General features: G+C 47.4%; 1 protein-coding gene across 1 annotated transcript in view; it reads right to left on the bottom strand.

Annotated features, from left to right (window-relative positions):
• Window positions 1–25181, bottom strand: part of Adamts2 (ADAM metallopeptidase with thrombospondin type 1 motif 2) — a 157857-nt gene that overhangs the window by 83945 nt on the left and 48731 nt on the right. The window contains exon 4 of the mRNA XM_042688831.1: window positions 6864–7023. Coding sequence (XP_042544765.1) covers window positions 6864–7023 — 160 coding nt within the window. The remainder of the gene's footprint in view (window positions 1–6863; window positions 7024–25181) is intronic.

The raw sequence follows: 25181 nt of genomic DNA, 5'->3' as shown, positions 1-25181 counted from the left end.
GTTTCTGCCTTTAGAGCTCAGGGGATGGAAAGTGTCCACAGGACAATGATCCCAAATGCAGGCCCCAGGGCTTTGGGCCCTTTCAGCTCAGTCAGCAACTCTGGAACCTCTCCAAGTGTGACCCCAGACAACTCCTAGCTTTTGAGAATGTGCAGCCTCGGCTTTCCCAGCACCAGCCCCCGCCCACCCTTCCCGGCGTGGGGCCACGTCACTATCCTGGCATCTCCAAGCGCCGTCCCAAGGGCCTGGCCCACAGAAGGACAGGAGCTCTGCAGCCTTGGCCAAGGGTGCGCTCAGCTCTGGAACATGCCTCCTGGAGCCCTTGCCAGCTGCCTTGGGTTTCACAATCAGCACATCTCCCTGAGCTTCCTTGGGTCCCCCAAGAGCCTCTCTCTACCCTCCCCCAGGACCTCAGAGTTGGAAACTTAAAGACACCTTAGGCTGAGTCATGACCACCCTGAGATGAACACATCCTACATCCTGGACCCCAAGAGTGTGGCCTTATATGGTAAAAAGAAACTGCAAATGTAGTTAAGTATCTTGTGATGGTGAGACTCTCTGGGATTATTCCACTGGGCCCTAAAAGTAATCATGAATGTCCTTTTAGGAGGGAGACAGAGCTCTAGAAGAGGAGTAGGCGATGTGCCGTAGAAGCAGAGCCTTCAAAGGGTGCCAGGCTATGCACACTTTGATTTTAGGCCTTAAAGCCCATTTGAGTTTCTGACCTTCAGAACTGCAGGAGAATAAATCGTGCTGTTTTAAGGCACTGAGTTTATAGTAACTCATTATAGCAGCCTTTCTGCAGGGCAGAAAGACTCCCCGGGCTAGTGATCAGCAAAATTTACATATGTCCTGGTGCACTGTCTGTAATTTTCTCCCACGTCCCTCCCTACCAGGCTTTACACCTTTGGCTGAGCCCTGCCCCTGCACCTCACATCCACAGTGTCACTGGGGCCTAATGATCTGCCTGTCACTACAGCGTCACACCAACTTCCCCATCCTGTGGCCCTCAGATAGAAGCCCCACTTTCTTCCCCAAATTATGCCACCTTTCCAGCCTCTTTGTCCCTAGCCTTGAGTGAGATCCAACAATAAGCAGCTGGCTGCCCAGTACACAGAGGACTCTGTCCAGATCCTGGGTTATCTGGGGGTGCAATCCCCACCAAGCCCCAAGCATCTGCTCTGCCCTGCAGATCTCTGCCCTGCATGTCTACTATGAGCTCCCCGAGCTTGACAAGCCTGGAAAACTAGTGGGCTGAAAGTAAAATAAGAAGAAGACTGGAAAGGAGGGCTTAGCTTCTTGGCCTGGGGAAAGGCTGGCTGGGGGCCACCAGGTGGAGACTGTATGCTGGCCAGCTACACTCAGCCACGTAGAACGCTCAGTGCTGGCATCTCACTCTCGCTCCTCAGCAGCTGGCCTTGGCAGTGGCATGGTAGAGCAGCTCCCATGGTGTTGGGCCCCCTCTGCCCCTCAGGGAGGACACCGCAGCCTGACAGCAGTGGGCAGAGGCTTGGCACTAGGTATTTCTGAAAAGGAGGTAGCAGCCAAGGTCACAGGCATAGGGCTGTCTAACTCCTCTCAGCCCTAAGGCAGTGTATATGTTGGGGATTAAGGCTACATCAGCTCAAAGCAGGTTATCAGGGTAGGAGCCATCTGCCCTTCCTCTTATTTAATATATTCCCTGGGTGTGTGTGGGGGTAGGGAGTTGAGGGGAACCCCATTCCAGAGCAGCTCATAGAAGAGGGCAGAAGATGTTCCTGCCTCTGCATCTCAGAAAGCAGAAACCAATGGGGAAGAGCAGGTTTTATCTGATCCATACAGTGCTTTCAGAAATGTTAAGCCACAAAGAAAAAAAAAAAAAAAAGGAAAAAAATCTGAAGCCATAGTTTAAAATCAAGGAAAATCATATAAATAATCGTGATAGCTGAATTCTCTTGGCAGTAAGAGAATCGCTGCCCCAGATCCACACACTTCCTGAAGGTCAAGGTCAAGGGAGCCAAGGAAGGGCTGTCCCTTCAGATGAAGTCTCTGGTCCTCCCTGAGCCCATGGTGAAGCCAGAGTCAAGTGTCATGTGCTTGCTGCCACATTCATTTTAGCAGAGATGTTTTTCTCTGTCATCCATATTTATATCAAAACTGAGGAAATGAAAGCCAGGCCAAGGGCGGGAGCACTTTGTTTTTTCTTCTACTACTGTCCCCATTGGCTGCCTGGTGAACCTTGTAGGCCTCTGAGTTTGCAGATCTTGTTTTAGGATAGTGGAATTTTCTGCAAATGGCTCTGTGTAAGACCTAGAGATCTTTGTGAAATCTCAAATTCAGCTCCTTGAAGACTGATACAACCAGGCCCTCAACACCACCAGCTTCTCAGTATACTCAGTGTCAGGGTCAGCTCAGCCTTTCCACCTGGTTGAAGCCTGCACCTAGGCCCTCCACGGGTACCTCACAAATGAGTGTTCCACCTATTGCATGACCAGCCTTATACAGAAGAGCCAATTGACCTCCTGCAATTGACCGAACGGTAATCCCTAAAGATAGGCCTGACTCCCATTAACTGTGACTGTATCTTATACGGACTCTGCAGATGTGATTACATTAAAGATCTTGAGTTGGGAAATGGCCTTCAATAACTTGGACAAAACGTAAGTGGAAGTGCATACATCCTTCTAAGAAGGAGATCTAATATCCACACAGATAGAAGAGGAGGATGTGATGTGACCACAAGCCAAAGGAGGCTGGCAGGCACCAGAAATCTGAAAAGGCAGGCAACAAATTCTCCCCTAAAGCCTCTCGATCGTTTCCTGCAAACATCTTGATTCGGGACCTGAAGACCCATTCCATACTTCTGGCCCCCCAAACTACAAGAGCATAAATGTCTATTGTTTTAATCTTCCCAGATGGAGTGCCACAGCCACCTAGGGCTTAGAGAAGAAAGCAATGCCAGCCCATCCAATCCCAAGGGCAGAAGAACAGGCCGTCTGATCCAGTCAGGTCTCTTCTTCCTATACTTGCTTCTTCTTTCTACTTGGACTCCCTCCTCATCCCCTGACTAGGATAAAAGACAGTTACTGAGGTAGGGCCCAGATCGTAGAGTCAGGCACTATTCATATAAATTTGTTAGTGCATATAGATCATGCGCATGCGTACAAGAACCAGACAGGCTAATGTCACACACCAGCCGCTACCCTCTGACGTAAGAGTCCCCTGGAATAAGGCTGGCTTTAGGAAAGCATGCAACAGAAAGTCATTATTCCTAAGAAAGGCCCGTGGCTCCAAAGAGGACTGGGGGGGATGCATCAACTGCCTATTTCAAAAGGTCACCTTAGATCCCTGGCTTCAGAGCTTGGCCTCTGTCCCCCAAGGCACCCAGACACAGTGGAGCTAAGTAAACATGCAGCAACAGACCTCTGTACGGCCAATGAGGACAGAAAAGCCCCCTGCCCCAACACTTTGCTCCTCCTCACAGCCTCCTCTAGGGCCACAGTGGGATGCTATCATGAGCTAAAAGGCCCATTGGCCCCCAGCCAAGTCTGAGTTGGAGAAACATCAGTGAGTGATCATGACAGAGGATTAGTGAAAACCATTCTCTGAGACTTTGTGAGTCTCTGAGATCACCCCCAGGAAGCTAGTTGTCTTCTTTGCATCCCTGAGGAGAAGCCATGTGGGCTCCAGGCACCCTACAGACATAGGTAACCCCAAGAGCCCAGGACATACGCATCCTCTTCCCTATGGGACTTGACACACAAACTACCTATCAATGTGTAGTGGAATATTTCCAAACTACTTCCAGAAGTTGCCCTGGGTGAGGTAGGAAGATCTCTCTCCAGTCAACACCTCCTGCCTGAGTTAGCCATAGCCACATGGATAGAATTTACTGGAAGAAAAGGTCCCTGCTGTGGTTTGGATGTATTCTGTCTCCCAGGGCCTCATGCTTTGGAAAGTGGCTCTTGCTATTGTGACACCACCAGGCATTAGGCACTTACCAGAGTCCCAACCAATGGGATTGCCTAATCTTGAGCTTTCAGACTTCCAAACTGTAAACTAATTAAGCCTCTTTTCTTTATAAATTTAGCCTACCCTGGGTGTTTTACGATAGTAACAAAAATGAACTAATACAGTCTTTTAGCGTCTAAGCCCATTTTGCATTGTCCTAACAAAATACCCTTATACCTAACAAAATACTCCTTATAAATAAGGAGGTTTATGATCCCAGTGGCTAGAAAGTCCAAAAAGCAAGGCTCCTACATCTTGGCTTGGCCTTCCACTTGACTTAATCACAACATGTTGAAGAGGTAGAAAGGAAAACACAGCAGTCGGCAAGAAGCCGAGCACAGGGAGTGATCACTGTCTATAGCAATCTTATAAGAATTCATTCACTCCTGTGCATCCTAACCAAATCCATGAAACCAGTTTAATTTACTCATCGGAGTGGAGCCTCTACGAGCTGACCACCTTCCATTAGGCTCCACCTCTTAAAGGGTCCACCACTTCAACACTGCTCTACCGGAAACCAAGCTTACGAAATATGAAACTTTGGGGCACACAACACATCCAAACCATAGTACCTTGCTTATAAATGATACACATGCACCCCCACATACATATATACTCCCCATATACCCTCTGCACTGAGGTCCCAGGGTTTTGTCCTTTTCTCCACCCAGGGACTGAATTCAGCTGTCACTCTGGGCCCTCACAAGTCCCAGTCTGATGGAAAGTTGAACTGCCTGAAGTCACCCCAGGCCCTCAGCCCAGCGCTGGCATAAACTGTGCTGGGACCTCTTCCAGCCAGTGAGTCGACCTCAGCTTTGGGCCACGTAAGAGGAAACAGAGGAAACAGGCTCCCTGTGGGCCCAAGTCGCTCATGAAGGATTGTGTGGACAGCAACGTCAAAAACTAAAAGAAGGAACCAAGCTCCAGGCCATAGCTGTGGTCTTGACCTAGCCCAAGGCCCACACCCTGTCCACAGCCTGAGATCCCAGCTGGAGACACTGGGCTTGAAGCCCAGGACTGAGGCCTCGAGCTCAGCCTTGGACAGGTCGCCTCCTCCTCACAATGGCCAATTACCAGCCCCCATGGTCCAATCAAGCCTCACCCCTGACCTGGACAGCCAGGATGATCTAGCAGCTTCTATGGCCAATGCTTTCTGCGCTTATTCTGAGTTTGAAACTTCTTTCCTGTGTTTTGAGTTCCAAATTCCCATTAAAGATATGTGGATTAGGATTATAAAATGGAAGGATGATTCAATACAAAAAGGCCAAAACACAAGCAGAAATCCAGAAAACAAAGCCAAGCTAGCTAGACTACAAGGGAAGTGCTATCACATTCAGGAAGATAAGCACCATATGGAATTTGGGCTCAGAGACATGGCCAAGGGCACCTGGCCAGCTCCACTGTGCAGCCTCCACCCTGAGCCAGCAGAGAGTGAGGAACTAGAACCACCCAGAATCTTCCAGTAGAGGCCATATCAAAAATACCAAGCCTGAAACCCAAAGCAGCCAAGCCATGGGATCTTTGAAAGGCAGGCATTCCTAACACAGATGTATGATAAAATAGAAGCCAGAGGCTCAAATTTGCCAAAGGCCTGCTGATAAGCGACAGACCAAATGGGGGCCCTTTCCCCTGCCCCGTTTCTATACTTGCCCTCCAGAGAGACTTGTCTCCCCACCAGAAGAGCCCAAGGTGAGAAGGAGGCAGGAGGAGGGGCTGAGGCTGAGGTAGGGAAGGCTAAGCAGGTAAGTGCCCAGAGCCAAGCCGATGACAGCCAAGGTGGACAGCGATTCATTACCAGGAAAGAAGGGGCCGCCAGAGTATTGATTGGCTTCAGAGAATACCGAGCTTCTTGATGGAACAATTCCTTTGCAAAGGTATTCAACACGCTTTCTTGAAATTAGAATGGTGCTCTGCCAGGCTGCACCCAATTGATCTGTCAAGCTGGGAGGCCAGAGAGACCTAAAATAAATGAGCCAGGGCTGCCCAGAGGAATAGGAGTATTTCAGAAATCGCAGCACAAGGGGTTTGGCCTAGCCAGTAGTATCCAGATGTACTTCCTGTAAATATTCAGATGCCCTTGACCTGAGATCCCAGGCCACACCTGCCCTGGCTGCCACCACCTGCTGTGGCTTTCTTCAGCCACAGTTCTAGAGCTGGAGGCTGAGCTCACAGCTGCTCACCTGCCCAGCAAGAGCCAAGCACAGGCAAGATGACCACACGTGCTGGGACCCTAGAAACCACTTCAGATCCTGCCAAACTTCATCATGACCCAGAAGCTGAGACCCAGAGAATGCTGGGGATGTTTGGACTGCCATACAAAGCCTTAGCTCTGTGACGTTCCAACCAGGTGACCGCCTGGCCACCCAGCAGCTCTTTCACATTCCAGGGTCCAAAGCACAATTTGCTTTGAAGTTTAAAAGTGTAATACTCCACGAGTGAGTTGAAGTTGCTAACAAACATCTCCAGGGTCTACACAAAGCTTACTTTGAGGGGATCCAGAAATAGCCCTGGGGTCCTTTTGTTCCCATGAGTGGCCAGGACAGGGTGGGATCTCAGTAGCCAATATGCCAGGGACCATGGCAACAGAGGGGAGGCAGGGGAAGTATTTATGGGCATAGCACTCAGGCCAGGGGTGCAGACCTAGTCTGGATCTCCCTTTCTCTCCCAATACTTGCCAGCTCTTGGGGAAATAACCACTGGACCCTTCAAAAGTCTCCATGCCCCCTGGTCAGCCATGCAGATGGGTCATTCCTGAGTCTCAGCCTGACCTAAGGCCTGCATCCACAGGATGTTCCTCTGGGAACTAGGAGCTCCAACAGCTAGGGAGACATCTGATGTTTCCCACTCTGCCCTCCCACCTGCAGGAGCCTTACCTGTGTCCAGGACCTGTGGTCCCCCCAGAGGAGGGGGCTTGGGAGTGGGTGGTCGACGGTATACCACATGTACACGGCCCTGCTCAGCCTCCTGCTCTGCCAGCCCCTTCTCCAGAGGCTCAATGAAGAACTCCTCCTCCTCCATCCGAATAAGACCAGCCTGTGGGGGCAAAGGTAAGATGTTCAAATTCCCAGTGCAGAGAAAGGAAAGCAGTGCGGAGAGCATGGGTGGAGACAAAACCTCCCATCTAAGGAGCCTGCCCAGGACTCCCGGTTCTCAGATAAAACCCAAGGTGAGCTAGAAGGGCACACACACCTCATCTACTCAGAGGTTCAAAGGTCAGAACCACTGGACAGTGCCCAGCCTTGTCTAGGGGAAGGGCTCTGCCTGGGACAATGTTCCCATCACACACACAGCTTGCCTTCCTTCCAGAAAAGTGACTGTGCTTTTTTAAAAGCCCCACAAGCCAAGAAGAGAGAGAAGGAATTCAGATGTGGGTGGTCCTAGAGGGATACCAAGAATCTGGCATCCAATATGGCCTGAGAACTACCCTCATCCCTGGGAGCCCAAGGTCCGAGTTATAGGTTAAAAACTACCAGTGAGGACAGAACTTACCCACACACATGTTCAATTTGGGCCTAATAATCTTTTTTTTTTTTTTTTAAGTTCTGAATCAACACTCCGTGAGATTTCATGTTTTAAAGGTAGAATTCTAAACCAGGCACAATGGTTCATGCCTGTAACCCCAACTACTTGGGAAGTGGAGACAGGATGATTGTAATTTGAGGCCAGCCGGAGCAACACATTAGTGATACCCTATCACAAAGAAAAAGTCAATTATAATGGTTCACACTTGTAATTCCAACTACATGGGAGGCAGGGATAGAAGGAATGCCATCCAAGGCCAATCTGGGCAAAAAATGGGACATAGATACTAGTTTGCTGAGAAAGAACTTGGAATAGAATTTGGGGATAGATGCCAGGGTCAGGAGGGTTTCTGGTCTGTGATTGGCTGAAAGACATTCCCCTGCCTTCCCCCTTTCTACCCTCCCCCGCCTCCGCCACACACACACACACAACTCCTGAAAAATAATTATCCAGTTTCTGGTTTCTGGCCCTGCATGTGGTAATCTAGACGGTAAAAAGGGACTTTGTAGATGGGACCGAGCCAAGGCTCTCCAGCTTGGGGAATTGTTCTGGATGGTCAAAGTGGACCTTAAGTGTAATCATATGCCTTCTTCCCTAATAAAGGTGGCAGAGCACATTTTGACCAGTGAGAGGAAGATGAGAAGTGACCAGGGATGCAGAGATTTGGGGGATGAAGCCACACGCCATGGAATGCTAGAAACTACCTGAAGCTGAGAGAAAACAAAGATGATTTCTCCCCAGGGGCCTGGAAGACAAAACTCAGCCCTAGATTGCAACCAGCCTGTTGTGACTTCAGACTTAAGGTCCTCAGAAATTGTAGGAGAATTAATTTCTGTCCGTAGAAGGAATTTGTTATAGCAGTCACAAGAAGCAAATACCAGGTCCCCGTGGGTGGTGTAGTGAAGAAGAAGGCTATAGAGCCACAAGGACCACACCCAGTGGTCCAGGAGGTGCAGGAGGCCAGGGAAGGGCAGTAGGAACAAGCGGAATGAGCTCGCCGGGCTGCAAGGAGACCATCTGGGGGGAAGCCTGCAGGTCCCCACACTTCCAACTCATCTTTGTGTCTAGGACTGGCGGGGAGTCAGTAAATGCTTGAGGGCTGAGTAAATAGATGACCCCAAAGCATGGGGACATGTCCTCTGAGAGACATACAGATGGGAAGGGCAAGAGGGTGGCTCCAGTCCAATGGCACATGGTGAGAATGTTTACAACAGCAAGAATTCATTCCAGCACACTGTCACGGACCTTCCTTTATGTGTGTGGCTTTGGGAGAGACTGTTGTCTGAAAGGTGCCTTAAGTAAAACTCATTTAAGAAGTGTGGGAATTAACCCTGGAGGGGGCAGCCGCATATGGGCTATCTAAGCAGGAATCCAGTGCTCTGGCTTCCCAGCATCCTTTTCAGCTTGGTCAGGTGACCTCAGAGAAGGTGCCAAAGCTCCTTGGGACTCTATAAGTGGAATCTGTTTCCCCTTACAAGGTTGCTACTAGTGCATGTGCAGCCAGGAACACAGAACCAATGTACGTGTGGTTAGAAGCAATGTCACTCAAGCCTGCTTACTTTCCACATGAGGAAACTGAGTCCAAGAGTTGGAGGAAACCTGACTGAGGCATCCCCTGACCTCAGGCCACATCAGACCTATTACGGACAATTAAAGAAGGATGTTGGGGTACCAAGGAGCCCTCTTGCACTTGGGACTAAGGGCCATCTATAGCACAAACCCAAACCTAGGGTAATCCTATGGGGCGTCCCATGACAGTAAGTGTATGATCAGCATGCTAAGGAACAACTGTTTTTGATGAGAGATCTCAGGGGAAGATGGTCTAGGATCTCCTGTGCCCCAGAGGTCAGGTTCTGACATGAACACCCTGGGTGCAATTGATTCCACAATGATCAAGAAGCCAGAATACAAACTGCCTGCAGGGACCCTGCCAGGTGTCCACCTGAAGGCCACTAGTGTCCAATGAAGTGTCAGGTTTTTCTCCCACCACCAGAGACCTCAAGGCAACAATGTTCTCAACTAGAAGATATTTGATATATTCCTCACTAGCACCAGCCCATCAATTGTTGGCTATTAGGAAATGCACACACACACATGTCATCTTGATGAACTTGGGTGACACCTGTCCCACCCTAAGGTCAATGGATGACCATCAGGAAAACAATATACAACCACCTCCAAAGGCAGCACGTGAGCCTCCTGAGATTAGGGACAGATCACTCTCTAGATAAGTGACTACCCACCCTCAAGCCCAATGGACAATCATCCTCCAAACTAATGGATGGTCAGATGCTTATCACTCTCACAAGATCAGCTGATCTCTTTCCAAGACCACTGGTGGGTGAGGGGGTCTCCTCTTCATACAGAAAGTGGAGTTCATCAATAAAATGCCTGATCTTCAAATACTTTAGTATGCATCCCAGGAGCAATCTGTCTAAACTGCAGAAGAAAACTGACAAGAGAACAAGGCACAAAATATAAGCTCCATTGGGCTGAGTTCTTTTCTAGGACTTTGATTTTCCTGCTGCCAGTGGCAAGTGTTATCTGTTTTTTACATGTAATTTTTTATTAATAAGAATCAGTTTCCCCTCTCAACTCAATAAATATTAAAGAAATCACTCAAGCACACCAGTCTGAAGAGCACCCAACTGAGAGTCTGTTGGGGGGCTTGCTTGTCTCATCCCATTCCTGCCCAGCCTGGTGTCTTGCAGAAAGATTGATACCCAGACCTCAGCACTCACTCTGCAAGTCTGTGACTTCCTGCCAAACCCAAGCAGATTTTCCCCTGTGGGACAGAGATGCTTCCTAGCACTCTGTCCCCAATCTTGGGTGTCACCGCAGAGACCCAGAACCTCTCAGTACTTTGGCCACTAAGTCATCAGGATTCAGATCTTGGTGAATTACAAAATGCCCACCTGACCGCCTTCTTTGATGCCCAGGTTCCTTAGCTGTCTGATTTTCTGGTGAAGTAGTCACTAGAAATGGAAACTAAGAGATAAAAATTTTATAAGTATCCGAAGACTTAACTGCTATCCTCAGCTACCTGGAATTTTAAAGCATTCAAAACACAGATGCCCTCAGTGATAAGGTTTCATAGGAAACAAGCTGGCGTCCTGTTCCCCTGGGCAAAGCTGTCTGCTTATCCTCACTGGTTCCTCCTGTGGGCGTCCAAGGCTGCAGCATACCAGCAGGCCGACCACATGTGCATGACTGTAACAGGTTCTACCATCAACCTTGTCATTTCTGCAACCTCCAGCACAAAGACTGCCAGGTGTTTGTCAAGGAGGCAGTGGTGATAATCAAGGGTAGAAAGAAGTCAAGCATGGTAACTGTTACCTCTAGTCCCAGCAACTTGGGAAGTCAGAGATTTGGAAGATCACAATCCCAGGTTAGTGGGGAAAAAAGTTCCCAAGACTCCAACTCAATCGATAAGGTGGTATGCTGGTTCACCCATGATGTCAGGTATGCAAGTGGTCAAACACAGAGGAAGCCAGACTTGGACAAAGACAAGGCAGCAGAGATCAGTGCTAGTTCCCTCTTTTTTTCCCCTGAGCTTTGTTCTAACACACACACACACACACACACACACACACACACACACAAACACACACACACACACACACATACACATACACAGAGCCTTTCCATACTCTTGCCATCAGAATCTCTCCTACTCCCCTTCTTCCTGTCAACAATGTATCTGTATGGTTCCATTGGACAATATGGCAACAGCCATCCAGCTCCACCTGCTAAGAAAAGTGGATTTCATGCTGACCTAAGCAAGAGTGCCACCCAAATGTGTCTGCCACTCCAAGGGTGTCACCTGATGGAGCCTCTCAGACAGATCCACCTCTCTTAGTGATCCCTCTAGGATTAGGGCAACCCTGGAGCTTTCTGGGAAGGAACTGACTCTCTCACTACTGACCAATCACAGGGCTGTGTATTAGTTGCTCTCATATAGCTGTGACTGGAACACCTGGGAGAACAATTTAAAGGAAAGATTTATCTTGGTTCAGACTGTGGTTCTTGGCCATGTGCACTTGAACAGAACACCATGACAGGAGGAGGTTCTTCTTCTCATGGTGGACAGGAAGTAGAAACTGGACACCACCAGTAGTTCATACCTATAATCCTAGCTTCTCAGGAGGCTAAGATTTGAGGATCACTGTTCAAAGTCAGCCCAGGCAAGAAAGTCCATGAGACCCTGATCTCTAATTGACCACCAAAAAGCTGGAAGTAGAGCTCTGGTTCAAGTGGTAGAATACACCCTTGATCAAAAAAGCTAAGTGACAGCATTCAGGCCCTGAGTTCAAGCCCTAGTACTAGCATGAGAGAGAGAAATAAAAGACTATTTGAAGTCAGAGAAGCCACCACTAGTAAAATTAACATGCATCTTCCCAATTCTTGAGGATAGGCCATCTAATAAACATAGAAGACTAGACAAATAGAAAAAGAACACACAAAATAACATGTAAGTTACATGACCGAAGAATAAAACATAGGCACTATCACAATAAGTAGAAACCGCAAAATATTTCAAAAACTTTGCAAAAGAGTTCTACTCATCCTCACAAATTTATGTTGGATCAAAAGGGTTTTTACAGATTTTTCTCCACTGAAAGAACAAATGGGTGTACAACACACTGGTGTCTGAGAAGGCAGGCCCTGACCGAGCCCAACCTCACTGTGATGTAGCAATGACAGAGTGGTTCCAAGGCCCTTCACATGGACTCTGTGCTGGGTGTTTTCCTGTAAAATGAGTTTCCTAATAGGATTTACAGCTGATAGGCGGGTTAAATGAGATGCGGTAGGTGGGGCAGTCGGCACAGTGCCTCGAAAAAGAATCTATTATCGTTGTCATTATTATGAAGACATGGGAGTTGCTTGGAAACATGTTTAACAGAGTTTGTGATAAGGTCTGGGGTAAGTTTCACATTTTTATTGTATTCTCTGTAGTTCTTGCGATTTTTACAAAAGGCATGTATCAAAACAGACCATTTGTTTGAAGAAAGGAACAGAGAGAAAAGGAATAGGGTAGACAAGGACAGAAAGAGACACAGAAAAATGGGATAAACAAGATGCCTACAAGAGAGCCTCATTGAGGCCAGCATGGGGGCGGGCCAGCCAGCCTGCCCTCTAAATCAGACAACACTAAGATAGCTCCCTCAGGGGCTGACCTGTCCAGCCTGAGAGAGCCCGGAATGTCCCCCCACTCAGTCCCTGCAACCAGCAATCCATTTCCATAGCATCTAAGCATGCCAACGCTGGGGATAACTCCAGGAAATGTAGACAGCTCACCAGACCTGGCCAAGACCAAGAGGTCAGCAGGTCAAGCTCAGACCCTGGGACCACATCAGCTCTGCCCCTCCATCATGAGACTTGACACGCATCCCTGCCAGATGCTTAGGATGACATTTCCCAGGTCTCGCTCAGTATGAGGCCCGCGTCGGGGAATGTCCCCAGTCGCAAATTAACATTCACATAAATAACAGGGCGCTCTCCACTAAAGAAGAAAAATGACTTTTTGCTACAGGAACATTTGCCAAGCTATCAAAAAAGCAAGATCTTTCTTTCTGAGCTACTATATCTCACCAGCTGGACGACAACACACTGTGGCCTTGAGAATGAGAGGTAGAGGAGAGAGCTCACAAAATAATGTCCAAGTTCCTTGTTCAACAGGCTCCACCAACAGGCCCTTGCCTGGGCTGGCACTGGATCCTGGGGCAGCCCATGCCAACTGGAATCCAACACCTTTGTATGGCTGTCCCCAGTCGCCCTCTCTACCTTAAGACCTGTACATACTGCCCATCCACTTTTCTCACCCATCCCCACAAGCCTGCATGTCTCAGCACCACCGGCCCCTGCCCAATCCAGACAGATCCTGCACAGTCTGGGCAGGGGGTACAGTGGCTGGTCTAAGTTCCAGCCTATACTTTTCCCCTAGATGTATGTTATTCAGGAAGAGAGTAAGGTTGAGGGGGGTGGTTAAGTATTCCCTACCTCATCAGCCACTTATATACAACAAGGCCCCAGAGCCTGCAAGCATTGTTACCATCCTTGGGGTACCTGAGGGTGACTCATCCTAGAAAGCAGATAAAGCCTGCTAGGCCTCACCTAAGGGAACTAATGACCCCAGGTAACCCCATGGGCATTCACTACATAGCTGCCAGACTAAATGCTCCAAGAGGAAGTCACACACACACACACACACACACACACACACACACACACACTACACAGACCCTGACATCCACACCTCCAGTGCACTTTTAGGGTTGCTGTAACGAAGTACCATAGGCTGAGCAGAAGAACTCCATTCTCTCACTGTTCTGGACACTTGCTGGAAGCTCAAGGCCTCAGCAGATTGCTTCCTTTTGAGGCCACCCTGCTTGGCTTGCACGTGGCTATCTTCTCTGAGTCCTTGTGTGGGTGAGTGCGTGCGTGCGTGCGTGCGTGTGCGTGTGTGTGTGTGTGTGTGTGTGTGTGTGTGTGTGTGTGTGTGTGTGTGTATGTATCCTAATCTCTTCTTATAAGCACAGTCATATTGGATTAGTGCCCTCCTTTTACTTAATCACCTCTTTGAAGATCCTGTTTCTAAATACAGTCACATTCTGAAGGAATGGTGGGGAGGAAGCGTTACGACTTGAACATATAAATTTGGAGTACAGTGCAGGGGACCACTGTGCACCACACAGGCAGAGCTGGCTGCCAGCAAGCACGTTATATGCCTGGAGGGTTTAGCTGGGCAGGGCTATGGCTCAGGCAGGAGGAGAGGGTCGAGTCACCTGCACAGGTCACTGTCTGAACCACTCCCCAGTGGGCTACAAGTCAGGCAAGTGAAAAGGCATCAGTTCCTTTGAAGTCTAAGCATGCCCAGGGCTGGCCAGGTAGGACTCTCTCCTCAATGACAGTCCTGACTGCATGCCACAGATCAGACGAGGCAGACCCAAGTGGTGCACGGCCAATGGGAAGTGAGCAGACCTCTTCTTCTAATCCAGTTCCACTCTCTGAAGACCAGTAGGAGCCTTGCTCCAGAGCCCAGATCTGGGACTGGCTGCAGCCTGCCTCCCTCCATTCCTGTGGCTATCTGCAAGAGATTGGTTAGGGCACCTGCCAAGGGACACCCCACGTGCTGACAGCACCCCCAGAATATTCTGGGCAATTTCAAGGTTGAGTCTACAGAGCTGCTGGATGACTAGTTTTGCAACTCCTGCTTTTGAGGGCAGAGGGACTCGGGGTGGAAGTGCTTGGTTCTAGGGAGGTAGGAGGCAAAGCTCTGCTTCCTCCCAGGTGGCCTGCTTCCCCAGAAAAGAAGATGCAGACAGGATGCAACTCGTCACTGCTTATGTCAGCCATTCCCATCCTAAGCCTCAGTTTCCCCAGAGGTGGGATAAACCTTGAGATGGGGATGGCAAGGCTCAGTGGAGGTACTGCCCTCTATGCCTACATGCTCTAGAGTTCTGGGTCTGGAAGATTTCCTAGGCAAAGGATCTTGACTTTCACATGTCACTACAGGCTGTCACCTCCCTAGGTCCCTGGCTACCAGCTCCTCTCTAAGCATCTCAGGCCTCATGGTACATGAGAGTCCTGGCACCCTGCCCCACTTTGGTTTTCTTCAAATCCGGCTTCCTTTCCTGCTCTATTCGCTGAGGCCCGCCGTGGTATCCGGGGCAGGCTGACCGCCGACCGTCCTCTGCCCGCCTACCCAGCTGCCGCTCCTGGGCGGGTAGCCCTGCCAGAGCCTAAGGCTGTCTGCTGCCCCTTCTTGTCCACATTTCCTAAAACAAAAACCAGGCCACACCATCTGATGAAGGATCTCGTCTGGTTTATTTATGGGAAGAGACGGGGCTCTCAGAGCCAGGTTGTCTGAGCTGTGGCCAGGCCTCTCTGCGGGCCTTCAGACGCTGTCCATCATGCGTCCTAACCTGGCAAGCAGTGATGGAGGGAAAGGAGGACAGGGATCTGGGACAGAGAACCAGTGAGTACCTGCTGGTGACACGGGGATGTTTCTTCATTCTAGACCAAGAATGACAGCCCACATGGCCCTGGCCCCGTCATCAGAGCCCAAGCAGGGATCCCAAGCAACAAGATTTGCAGTGACAAAAGGCTCTAGACCCAGATTAAAGGTTGGCTCAGATGTGCCCACCATCAATGGATGCCACTGAACACTCAGGGGGATGATGACTCAGGTTCCCCATGAGATCCTACTTATCACAGGGAACTTGGCTACAAGGTATCACAAGGCGTTAAGAACATGTTCAGTAACCTTGTCTACCCCAAATCCCCACCCACCCACCCAGACTCCCTGGCACAGCATGGCATCCATGCATGAAAACAATGGAAGCCAAATAGTGAGTAGCTCTGGGCCAGGTATGTTGCATAAGCACCCTAGGTGTCTCTAAGAAAGGCTGCAGCCTTAGGCAGGCTCTCTTCCCGCAAGATGGCCTCTCCTCTACAGAGCACTCTGCATACCCAATGTTCAGACAGCCTGCCACACTACACCATGGAAAATCCCACCCTCAACTTGGTGAGAGGACAATGGATCCAATTTAAAGGGACCCTCTTTGGCCCAACCTGGGGTCATGTGAATAAAATCATAAATGATGACAGTAATGGATTATAGTCCCTAAAATAAAAATAAACATACCTGAGTCCAGACAAGTATGAACAAATGGCTGAATAATAAATCAAGGGGAAGAAGGGCAGCGCTTCCATATAGTAGAATTTAATTAATAAATGTTGACAAACGATGAACATAAAAAATTAACCATCATACACACTATAAGCAAACAGCATAGTAATGACTATTATAGGTGAAACACTATCTATGAATGCTAAATTAGCAGGCAACAGTCTGATGGGAGATAAATGTTTCCATCCTCCTATCTTGCTTCAAGAGATTTATTAATTACCAAGGAAAAAGGTCAAAGAACTCCCCATCCCCATGTCCAGTTACTCACTGTAACAAGATGATTAGAAAACAAGAAGTTGTCGAGAGAGAGAGAGAGAGAGAGAGAGAAAGAGAGAGAGAGAGATCATATAACTTTGATGAGAGTACATGGTTATAATTGTTCTGTTAGCTAATTGTTTATCCTTTACTGTGGCTAATTTATAAAGTAAGTTTCATTGTATATGTGCTTTTCATCTATATGAAATATAGAATATATACAGGGTTTATTCAGTACCATTCATTGGTTCAACCATCTCCTGGGAGTCTTGACACACCACCCCAAAGTTACGGGGAAGTGACCACAAGGACAGAATCCCAAGTGGAGAATGTCACCATCAATATTAATAAGACAAAAGCCAAGTACTAGTGGCTCACTCCTGAGTCCTAGTTACTCAAGAAGCAAGATCTGAGAATCAAGGCTTGAAGCTAGCCCAGGCAGACAAAGCATCAAGATTCTTATCTCCAATTAAGGATCAGAAAGTTGGACTAGAGGTGTGGCTCAAGTGGTAGAGTGCCAGCCATGAATGCAAAATGAGGCCAATCCCCCCTCCTCCCACACACACACAAAATGACTATCCCAAGCCTGAACATGTGAGGCCCTGCAGAAGGTCTGTCACTCCAATGAGATACCTGCCCAAAGTTCATAAACTCTAATATAAGACACTATCAGACAAGCCCATGTGGAGGTAGAGTCTACAAAAGAGCTGGCCAAGCCTTTTCCAAAGTGTTCAAGTGTGGATGAGGATGGGAAGGGAAAACTGGGAGACAGTGAGGGAAGGGGTGATGTTATCCCAAAAGAAATGTACTCATTACCCCTCTAACAATCAAAAAGTTTGAAAAAAAAAAAAAAGTGTTCAGGTCATGAATGACAGACGGGCACAGATCATGCCATTCAGGATCCTGTAGGGAACCAAAGAATGGACATGGGTTGGAGAATCAACAAGATTCAAATCAGATGGCTGAGTGCTGGTGTCTCACGCCTGTAATCCTAACTACTCAGGAAGCTGAGGGTCACAGTTCAAAGCCAGCCTGGGCAGGAAAGTCCGTGAGACTCTTATCTCCAATAAAAACCACCAGAAAACCAGAAGTGGCTCAAGTGGTATAGAGTGCTAGACCCAGAGTTCAAGCCCCACAATCGATCAAAAAAAAAAAAAAATCAAATCTGGTTTGGAGACTAAATAATAGTGTTATAACATCAGATCAATGCCTTATGTTTCCGGTGTCTGTTCTATGCTGAGACAAAAAGTTAACATTAGGGGAAGGGGAAAGGTTATCTAGGAAATTTTTGAGATTTTTTTTTTTATTTTGGAAAAAATTTTAAAATAGCACATATCTACAATTAATTCAAAATAAATATTTTAGATACATAAACATAAATATTTCAAACAAAATAAATATTTCAGATACATAAAATTGCATGCTTGGCCCTCTGGACAGTTCATTCTTCAGATCAGGTCACCTCTTCTTGGAGAAGAGATGCCCCACCATCCTGGCTGTCCAGGAAGTGGTCCTGAAGAGAGGAAGCAGCAACTGCAAAGACCCTGGGGAAGAAGCAAGCTTGGTGCATTCCAGGAACACAAGGAATTGTCTTGGTCTGTTTTCTGTTGCTGGAACTAAACACCACAGACCTGCTTTTATTGTTGTTGTTTATAAGCAGAAGTTCATTTGGCTTGTGGAAGGAGACTCTAAGAGCAGGGTACTAGCATCTGATGGGATCTGCCAAAGGCTTCTTGCTGCATCACAACATGGCAAAGGGCATCACGTGGCGAGACAGAAAAGGTGCTAGTTCAGGTCTGTCTTCCTCTTCTTATAAGGCCACTAACACCATGACGACCTCATCTAATCCTAATTACCTCTTAAAGACTCAACCTCCAAATACCATCAGCAGACTATGGATTAGGTTTGTAACCATGGACTTTTAAGGACTCATTTAAGATGGTAACAGTGCCATACATGGTGGTGCAGACCTAGAATCTCAGCACTCAAGAGACTGAGACAGGAGGTTCAAAAGCTTGAGGGAGACTCTGTGTCAGAGAGAGACACACACATACACACATACGAGACAGAGACAGAGATACAGGAAGGGAGGGAGGGAGGGAAGAAGGGAGGGGAGGGGAGGGAGGGAGGGAGGGGAGGAAGGGGAGGGAGGGAAGGTAGAAAAAGGAAGGGAGGAAAGAAGGAAAAAAAGAAGGGAGGGAGGAGGAGAGGGAGGGAGGAAGGGGGAGGGAGGGAGGAAGGGAAGAAGGGAAGGAAGCAAGGAAAGAAGGAGGGAGGGAGGGAAGAGAAAAAGGAAGGAAAGAAGGAAGGAAAGAAGAAAGGGATGGAGGGGGAGGGGGAGGGGGAGGGAGGGAGAGAAGGAAGGAAGGGAAGGAGGGAAGGATGAAGGGAGGGAGAGGGAGGGAAAAGGAGGGGGAGGGAAGGGGAGGAGAGAAAAGAAAAAGAAACCCCTGGCAACAGGGTAGCCAAAGCAGTGCTCTTGAGCAAAGTGTCCACACCTAGACTGTCCTGTTTTACCTTCTAGGCATTTTCTAGCCCTCTCCCCTGCAAAGTGGGAGCCCAGAACAGCTGCACTACTAAAAGCCCAGATGGGGTCAGATGGGGTGACTTCAGCCAAGATGACTTCTCCTAGAAGGTGCATTTGAGACAGAGTCACAATTTGGCCAATGCCAGTGCAAGCCATCTACTATGGAGCCCTGACTATTTCTCAAGCTACTTCCTGACGCTGTCCTGGATTCCTTCAAGCCATCCCCTTTCTGAGTCTCCTTCAGCCTGATACTCTGACCTTATTTCCCTTCTGCATGGCTCAAGATCAATTTCAGTCAGCCCCCGACAGAAAGAGAATCCCTTCTGAGTTCAAGGTTATGATATACATACGTATATATACATACACACACATATATATGTGTCTCTATATATCTATAGATAAATTATCTATATAGATAACTATACCTAGATCTAGATCTAGACCTAGACCTATCTATCTATCTACCTATCTATCTATCTACCTATCTACCTATCTACCTATCTATCTATCTACCTATCTATCTATCTATCTATCTATCTATCTATCTATCTATCTATCTATCTATCTATCTATCTATCTATCAGTGTGCATTCAGTGGGTTCCCCAGCGCTAAGACCTCTTTCCCTGGGGCTGATAACTACTGTTCTTCCTGCAGCCCTAGGCACTATGACCTCATCCTGGTGACAGCCCCTGACTTCTCACTCACAGCACTCCATGGAAGTGCCAACCCGGAGCCACCCCTCCCTGTTTATGGGGAGGACAGTCTGGCCACTTCTTTCTTTCTGCTCTTCTGAGATAAAGGACATGTTATTGTGTTGCTTTGTCCTGACAGACTCACACTTGCTTTAAAAAAAAAAAAAAAAGTGTTAATGTTCACCAAAGAGACCAGAGCACGGTGTGTTCCTCTAAGTAAGGCAAATTAATGAGCTGATTTGCACAGAAGGGGCCTCTGATTCTTGCAGGTTTTGTTGAGATCAGAAGTAAGACTTGAAACAAAACAACAACAACAAAAAAAAAAAAACAGTATCTCAGTGTGAAGAGCAAAACCTTTCCTCCCAAGTGACTTGGGGCCAAGAACGTGGATGGATTTGGAGCAACCTCTGCCCCTCACTGTGGCTGGAGGACCTCCGCTAGAATACACATCACACCTCACCTGCCCATCATCAATGGCTGCCAAATCCCAGGCCAGGATGAGCAGGAGCAGAACATTACCTTCCTACCAATGGGCAAGATGCCATTGGTTGCCAGGGCACAGTCCAGGCCACATACGGACCATCACCTTCTCATTACAAGAAGTTACCAATGGTCCAAGAGAGGCTCGCCTGGTGGCATAAGCACTGCAACTGTCCTCCTAAAGTGCTCATTTCTAGGTCTTGGTGTATCCAGAACACTCAGCTGAGTGACTGGGAACCAAGTGTCCAGTGCTTTGTGTTAGATTTTTCATCGCTGTAACGAATACCTGAAACAGTTTTAAAAGGCAGAAAGGCTTATTCTGGCGCACGGTTTCAGAGGGTTTAGTCCAGGGTCACCTGGTTCCATTGCTTTGGGTTGGAGGTGAGGAGCAGAGGAAAATGAGGGGAGCAGGAGGAAGGAGCCAGACACAAGAGACATAGCCTTGAAGGGCCCACCCCCACTAACCTACTTCCTCCAACAAGGCTCCATCCCCTCAAGTTCCTAACATGTCCCCAAACAGTGCCACCAGCTGGACACTGGCTTTCAATACACCAGTCAGGCAGTGCGGGTGGAGGGGGGCGGGGGGTCATTTCATTATTTAAACCATGACAGATCTTCAGTCACAGCTGAGAGCCCAGAAACATATCCAGCCAATCATGCTGAACAGATCTCTTCCACTGGCTACTCAATCCTATGGAACAGGAAAGACATGTCTCCTCACATGCTATCCCGCCAGCCACCTCCTCATCATTTCTCCTTGTCCAACAACTTACCTGTTCTTCCAATACTGACAAAAACTCTCTTTCCCTTCACACCCACCCTTCTCTTCTACCTGGCTCTTCCTCTTCTCCTCATCCAGCATGCATGGCCTCTTCAGCTCCTCCTCAAGGCCACTGGGGAACTTCCTTCACAGCCTTGTCTTTGGGCCTCTCTCTGGCTCTTCCTCAATGATCATAGTACCACAGGGCACCAGCTCACTCATACTGCACTAACCCTCTTAACGTAGCACACATAGTCTCTTCAAAAGCCCACCTAACATTTACAAAAGCTGAGCAAATACCAAAGAGATGAAGGGAATTCAGAATTCTCCCAAGTCTCGGAACACAACCTAGGTTGTCTCTGTGCTCATAACTTAGTGTGTCTGGTCTGGATCAGGGCATCTCTGCTGTTTCCATGGAGACGAGATGTTCCCACATTGCCAGACTGTGGAAGATGGGGAAGATGTCTGCCGCCCTGTGGCTATGGTCTGAATATGTATGTCCCCTCCAAGACACATGCTGAATTCTGAGCGCTCTGGGTGATGGTATGAAAAAGTGGGCCCTTTGAGGAGCGATTAGGTCATGGGGGTAAAGCCCTGATGGATGGGTTAGTAACCTTATTAGAGAGACCTAGGGAGATTATTTACCACCATATGGGGACAAAATGAGATGGTGCAGACACTGGAATCCCATGTACTTCTGGCCTCCAGAACTGCGAAAGTTGAGTTTTGTTGTATATAAGTCACCTGCTGTATTATATGTTGTCACAGTAGTCTAAGTGGACTGAGACAACGTCATAGTCTGGTATACCGGGCAGGAGACGATGGGTATCCAGAAAACACACCCAAAAGGAGTGGTATAGACAGGGTCCATAGATAAGACCTAATGAATAGAGAAATGCTTGAGAAGGTAGTGATGGTGTCAGGGGAAAGGAGACCTGGCAGGAAACTGAAATCTGTGTCAGTTAGGGTAGGCTAGCTCTGAAGGGTGAATTTGAGTATGTATTATAATAAGGTCTGATTTAACCCTACAGAAAGGGCTAGGAATGTGGCTTACTGGTAGAATGCTTGTCTACCATGCATGAAACCCCAGGTTTGATTTCTCAGTACCACAGAAACAGAAAAAGCCAGAAGTAATGCTGTGGCTCAAGTGGTAGAATGCTAGCCTTGAGCAAAAGCAGCTCAGGGACAGTACCCATTCCCTGAGTTCAAGCCCCAGGACTGGTAAAGAAAGTTAAAAAACAAACAACAACAACAAAAAAACCTACTTAAGATAATGAGGTATGAAAGCATTTGGTTAAGTTAGGATTGAATACCAAAAGTTAACTAAATAAGGCAACCATTTCTTAAACCTTCCCTGGAATATATCTTAGAATAATATATACAAAATTACAAATATGTTTCAAGAGAATGAGAATCCAATATATCAAAATTTGTGAATGAGACCAAAGCTGCTAGCAAGAGGCAAATTCATAGCTTTGGAGGTGTCAAAGTTATAGAATAAAATATAAACAGACGACATGGGCAGGAGAACAAAAATAAACCACAGTAAATAAGACAATAAAGTCAACAAGATCTTAATTAATAGGACCAATCAAGTCAATAGGATCTCATTTGTAAAAAGGTACATGTCACAAGATGGAAGATGGCCACCAAAATATCAATTAAGTGCTGTTGAAACAACAAACTTACCATCAAACTTATTATCTTTAAGAGTTGTAGGAATTGAACCTCCTAGGGAATCTCCTCAGCTAAGAGCAAGCATGAAGAGGACTGTATTCCTTATGGGAGCTCTAAGGAGGACCTATTTCTTTGCCTTTTCCAGCTTCTAGAGGCCTCCTACAGTGGTTGGGTTGCAGCCCCTTACTCCATCTCCAAAGCCAGCAGTGTAGCAGACTCTGACTCTGTCTTTCTGCCTCACCTCTTCCACTTTTAAGAATCCTTGATCCAGGATAATCCAGGATCATTTCTTTGTCTTAAAGCCAGCGAAGTATCAACTCTACTTTCATCTGAAAGTCTCATTCCCCATTCCCACGTAACATGACATGTCCACAAATTTCAGTGATAATCATGTAGGGATCATCACGATCCCACAATAGCCACTTCCAAATAGTGAGAAGTTAAGCTGGCAATGTGGCTTAGTGGTAGAGGGCTTGCCTAGCATGCATGAAGCCCTGGGTTCGATTCCTCAGTACTACATAAACAGAAAAACCCAGAAGTGGCGCTGTGGTTCAAGTGGTAGGTAGAGTGCTAGCCTTGAGTTCAGAGACAGTGCCCAGGTCCTGAGTTCAAGCCCCAGGACTGACAAAAAAAAATTGAGAAGTTATGCTTTTCACTTTTTTTCCTTTCCATTTTTTTCTACACGGATTTTTGTTGTTGCTGCTGGTAATCAGTCTATGTTTTATGTGTTCGAAAATAATGTTTTATTATGAACATAATGGGAGAGGAGAATCATAGCATCCTCTTACAGTACCTACTAAAGTACTTTGGCAACTCTATTTCTACATGCTCTTCTTTCCTTATCTCCCTGACTCTGGACCTGCCCCAGGACAGGACAGACACTTCCGTCCTGAGCACAGGGCCTTTTTCATAACAGGCTTTGGAAAACGTTTCCAAAACAGGCTACGTTATAATCCCTTCAGAAAGGAGGCCCCTGGTTCTGCAGGAATGATGTGCACACTCAAAAATGCACTTTAAAGCTGAGATCCAAATAAACACAATGATATTATTGAAGAGTCCTTATGCATAAAACTCAATTCGGAAACCGTCTGCAAAATGTAAGCCAGCAGACAGATAAAATCTTATTGCTCTGGCCCTGGAGAAAAGCCTCCATTCGTCCAGAGCCAGAAGAAAGAAGTCAGAAGCCATAGAGTCCCCCAGGGACAGGCACGAGGGTGTTCCCCACAGGCTGATCACAGCTGCAAGCACAGGCCTCCCCAAGCTGCAGCCACCGGCTGCAGAGTACACTTCACAGCTGGCCTTGGGAAGACCCAGCCCCTCACCCTGGCCATCAATCCCAACAAATTGGTCCTTGTTTTGAAAACAGCTGGGTACCTGGCTTGCCTCTGTCCCCCAGAGAAAATCTCAGAAAGCAGAGGGTATTGCTCAGAGGCCCAAGGTGGCTTCACCACCCCCAAGATTCTGAGGAGTCAGGCCAAAGGGGTTGAGGCATGGCCCAACTGGTAGAATGATGATCAATGAGCCAAAGTATCAGATACCTAGTTCTAGTCTCAGTCTTGCACCTTAAAAAAAAAAAGAATCAAGCCAAACTGAGTGAGACCTGTGTGCTATTGGTTTATTTGCAAGTGACAAACAGTAGCTATGTGTATTTGCGGATGGCGTGAGAGGTTTGATCTATGTGGACAGGGTAGAAAGATTGGCTCAAGTGAATTAACATACACCACTTCACCAATGGACGGTTTCTGCTAAGCTTTCCTCCTGTCACTTCCAGGCTCTTTGGCCTCTTTAGTCCCTTTTCCCCTAGAAAATGCCACAGCCCAGTGGCCTGTCACTTAGTGAGGGGACACACGCTGAGGAATGCATTGCTAGACAATTCCATCATGTAAACGCCATGCAGTGTATATGCACAGGCGAGAAAAACATGGCGTCACTCATAACAATCTCAGGTACCCCATTGTATATGGTGTCCATATTGACCACAGCATTGTAATGCCAGACATGACATGTGTGTGTGTGTGTGTGTGTGTGTGTGAGTGTGTGTGTGTGTGTGTATTGTGTATTTCTTTATGGATAATGCTACAAACCACATGCAATCAGTTGGAAAAGGAAAGCTCAAGATAAATTCAGGATAAAGTAATGTCCTGGATACATTCTTTTTGTCTGCCAATTTTTCTTGTGCCAATACTAAACTGTGTTTATTTTGGGGGGTTTTCAAAGGCGTACAATCTGAAGTGTGGGACACTTGGAAGTTGTGCTTTGTCCAGTGTGCAGCTATGAACCCCATGAGGTGTTTGAGTCCTTGAAAGGTGACGGATCTAAACTGAGAGGTTCTCTGTAGATAAAGTACACAGTGGATCCAAAGACAGTTCTCCAAAAAAATCCCCAAAACCCAAGTATGTAAACTATCTCACAGAAATTTTTAAAGTACTGATAACAGGTTGAAGTAATATCTTGGGTAGACAACTCATTACTGTATTGCCTATTTATAGAGCTGTCAAGGGATTCAATGAGATGAAAACCAAGCCAGTGAGCACAGAATTATTATTATTCTCACACTGCTCAGTGGGAAACACAGTTTAGGTCAC

The sequence above is a fragment of the Dipodomys spectabilis genome, unplaced genomic scaffold, assembly GCF_019054845.1.
Source record: "Dipodomys spectabilis isolate Male_0828 unplaced genomic scaffold, ASM1905484v1 ptg000119l, whole genome shotgun sequence".
Classification (NCBI taxonomy): domain Eukaryota; kingdom Metazoa; phylum Chordata; class Mammalia; order Rodentia; family Heteromyidae; genus Dipodomys; species Dipodomys spectabilis.
The sequence above is the reverse complement of the archived record's forward strand: the minus strand, read 5'-3'. Positions and strand labels throughout refer to the sequence as shown.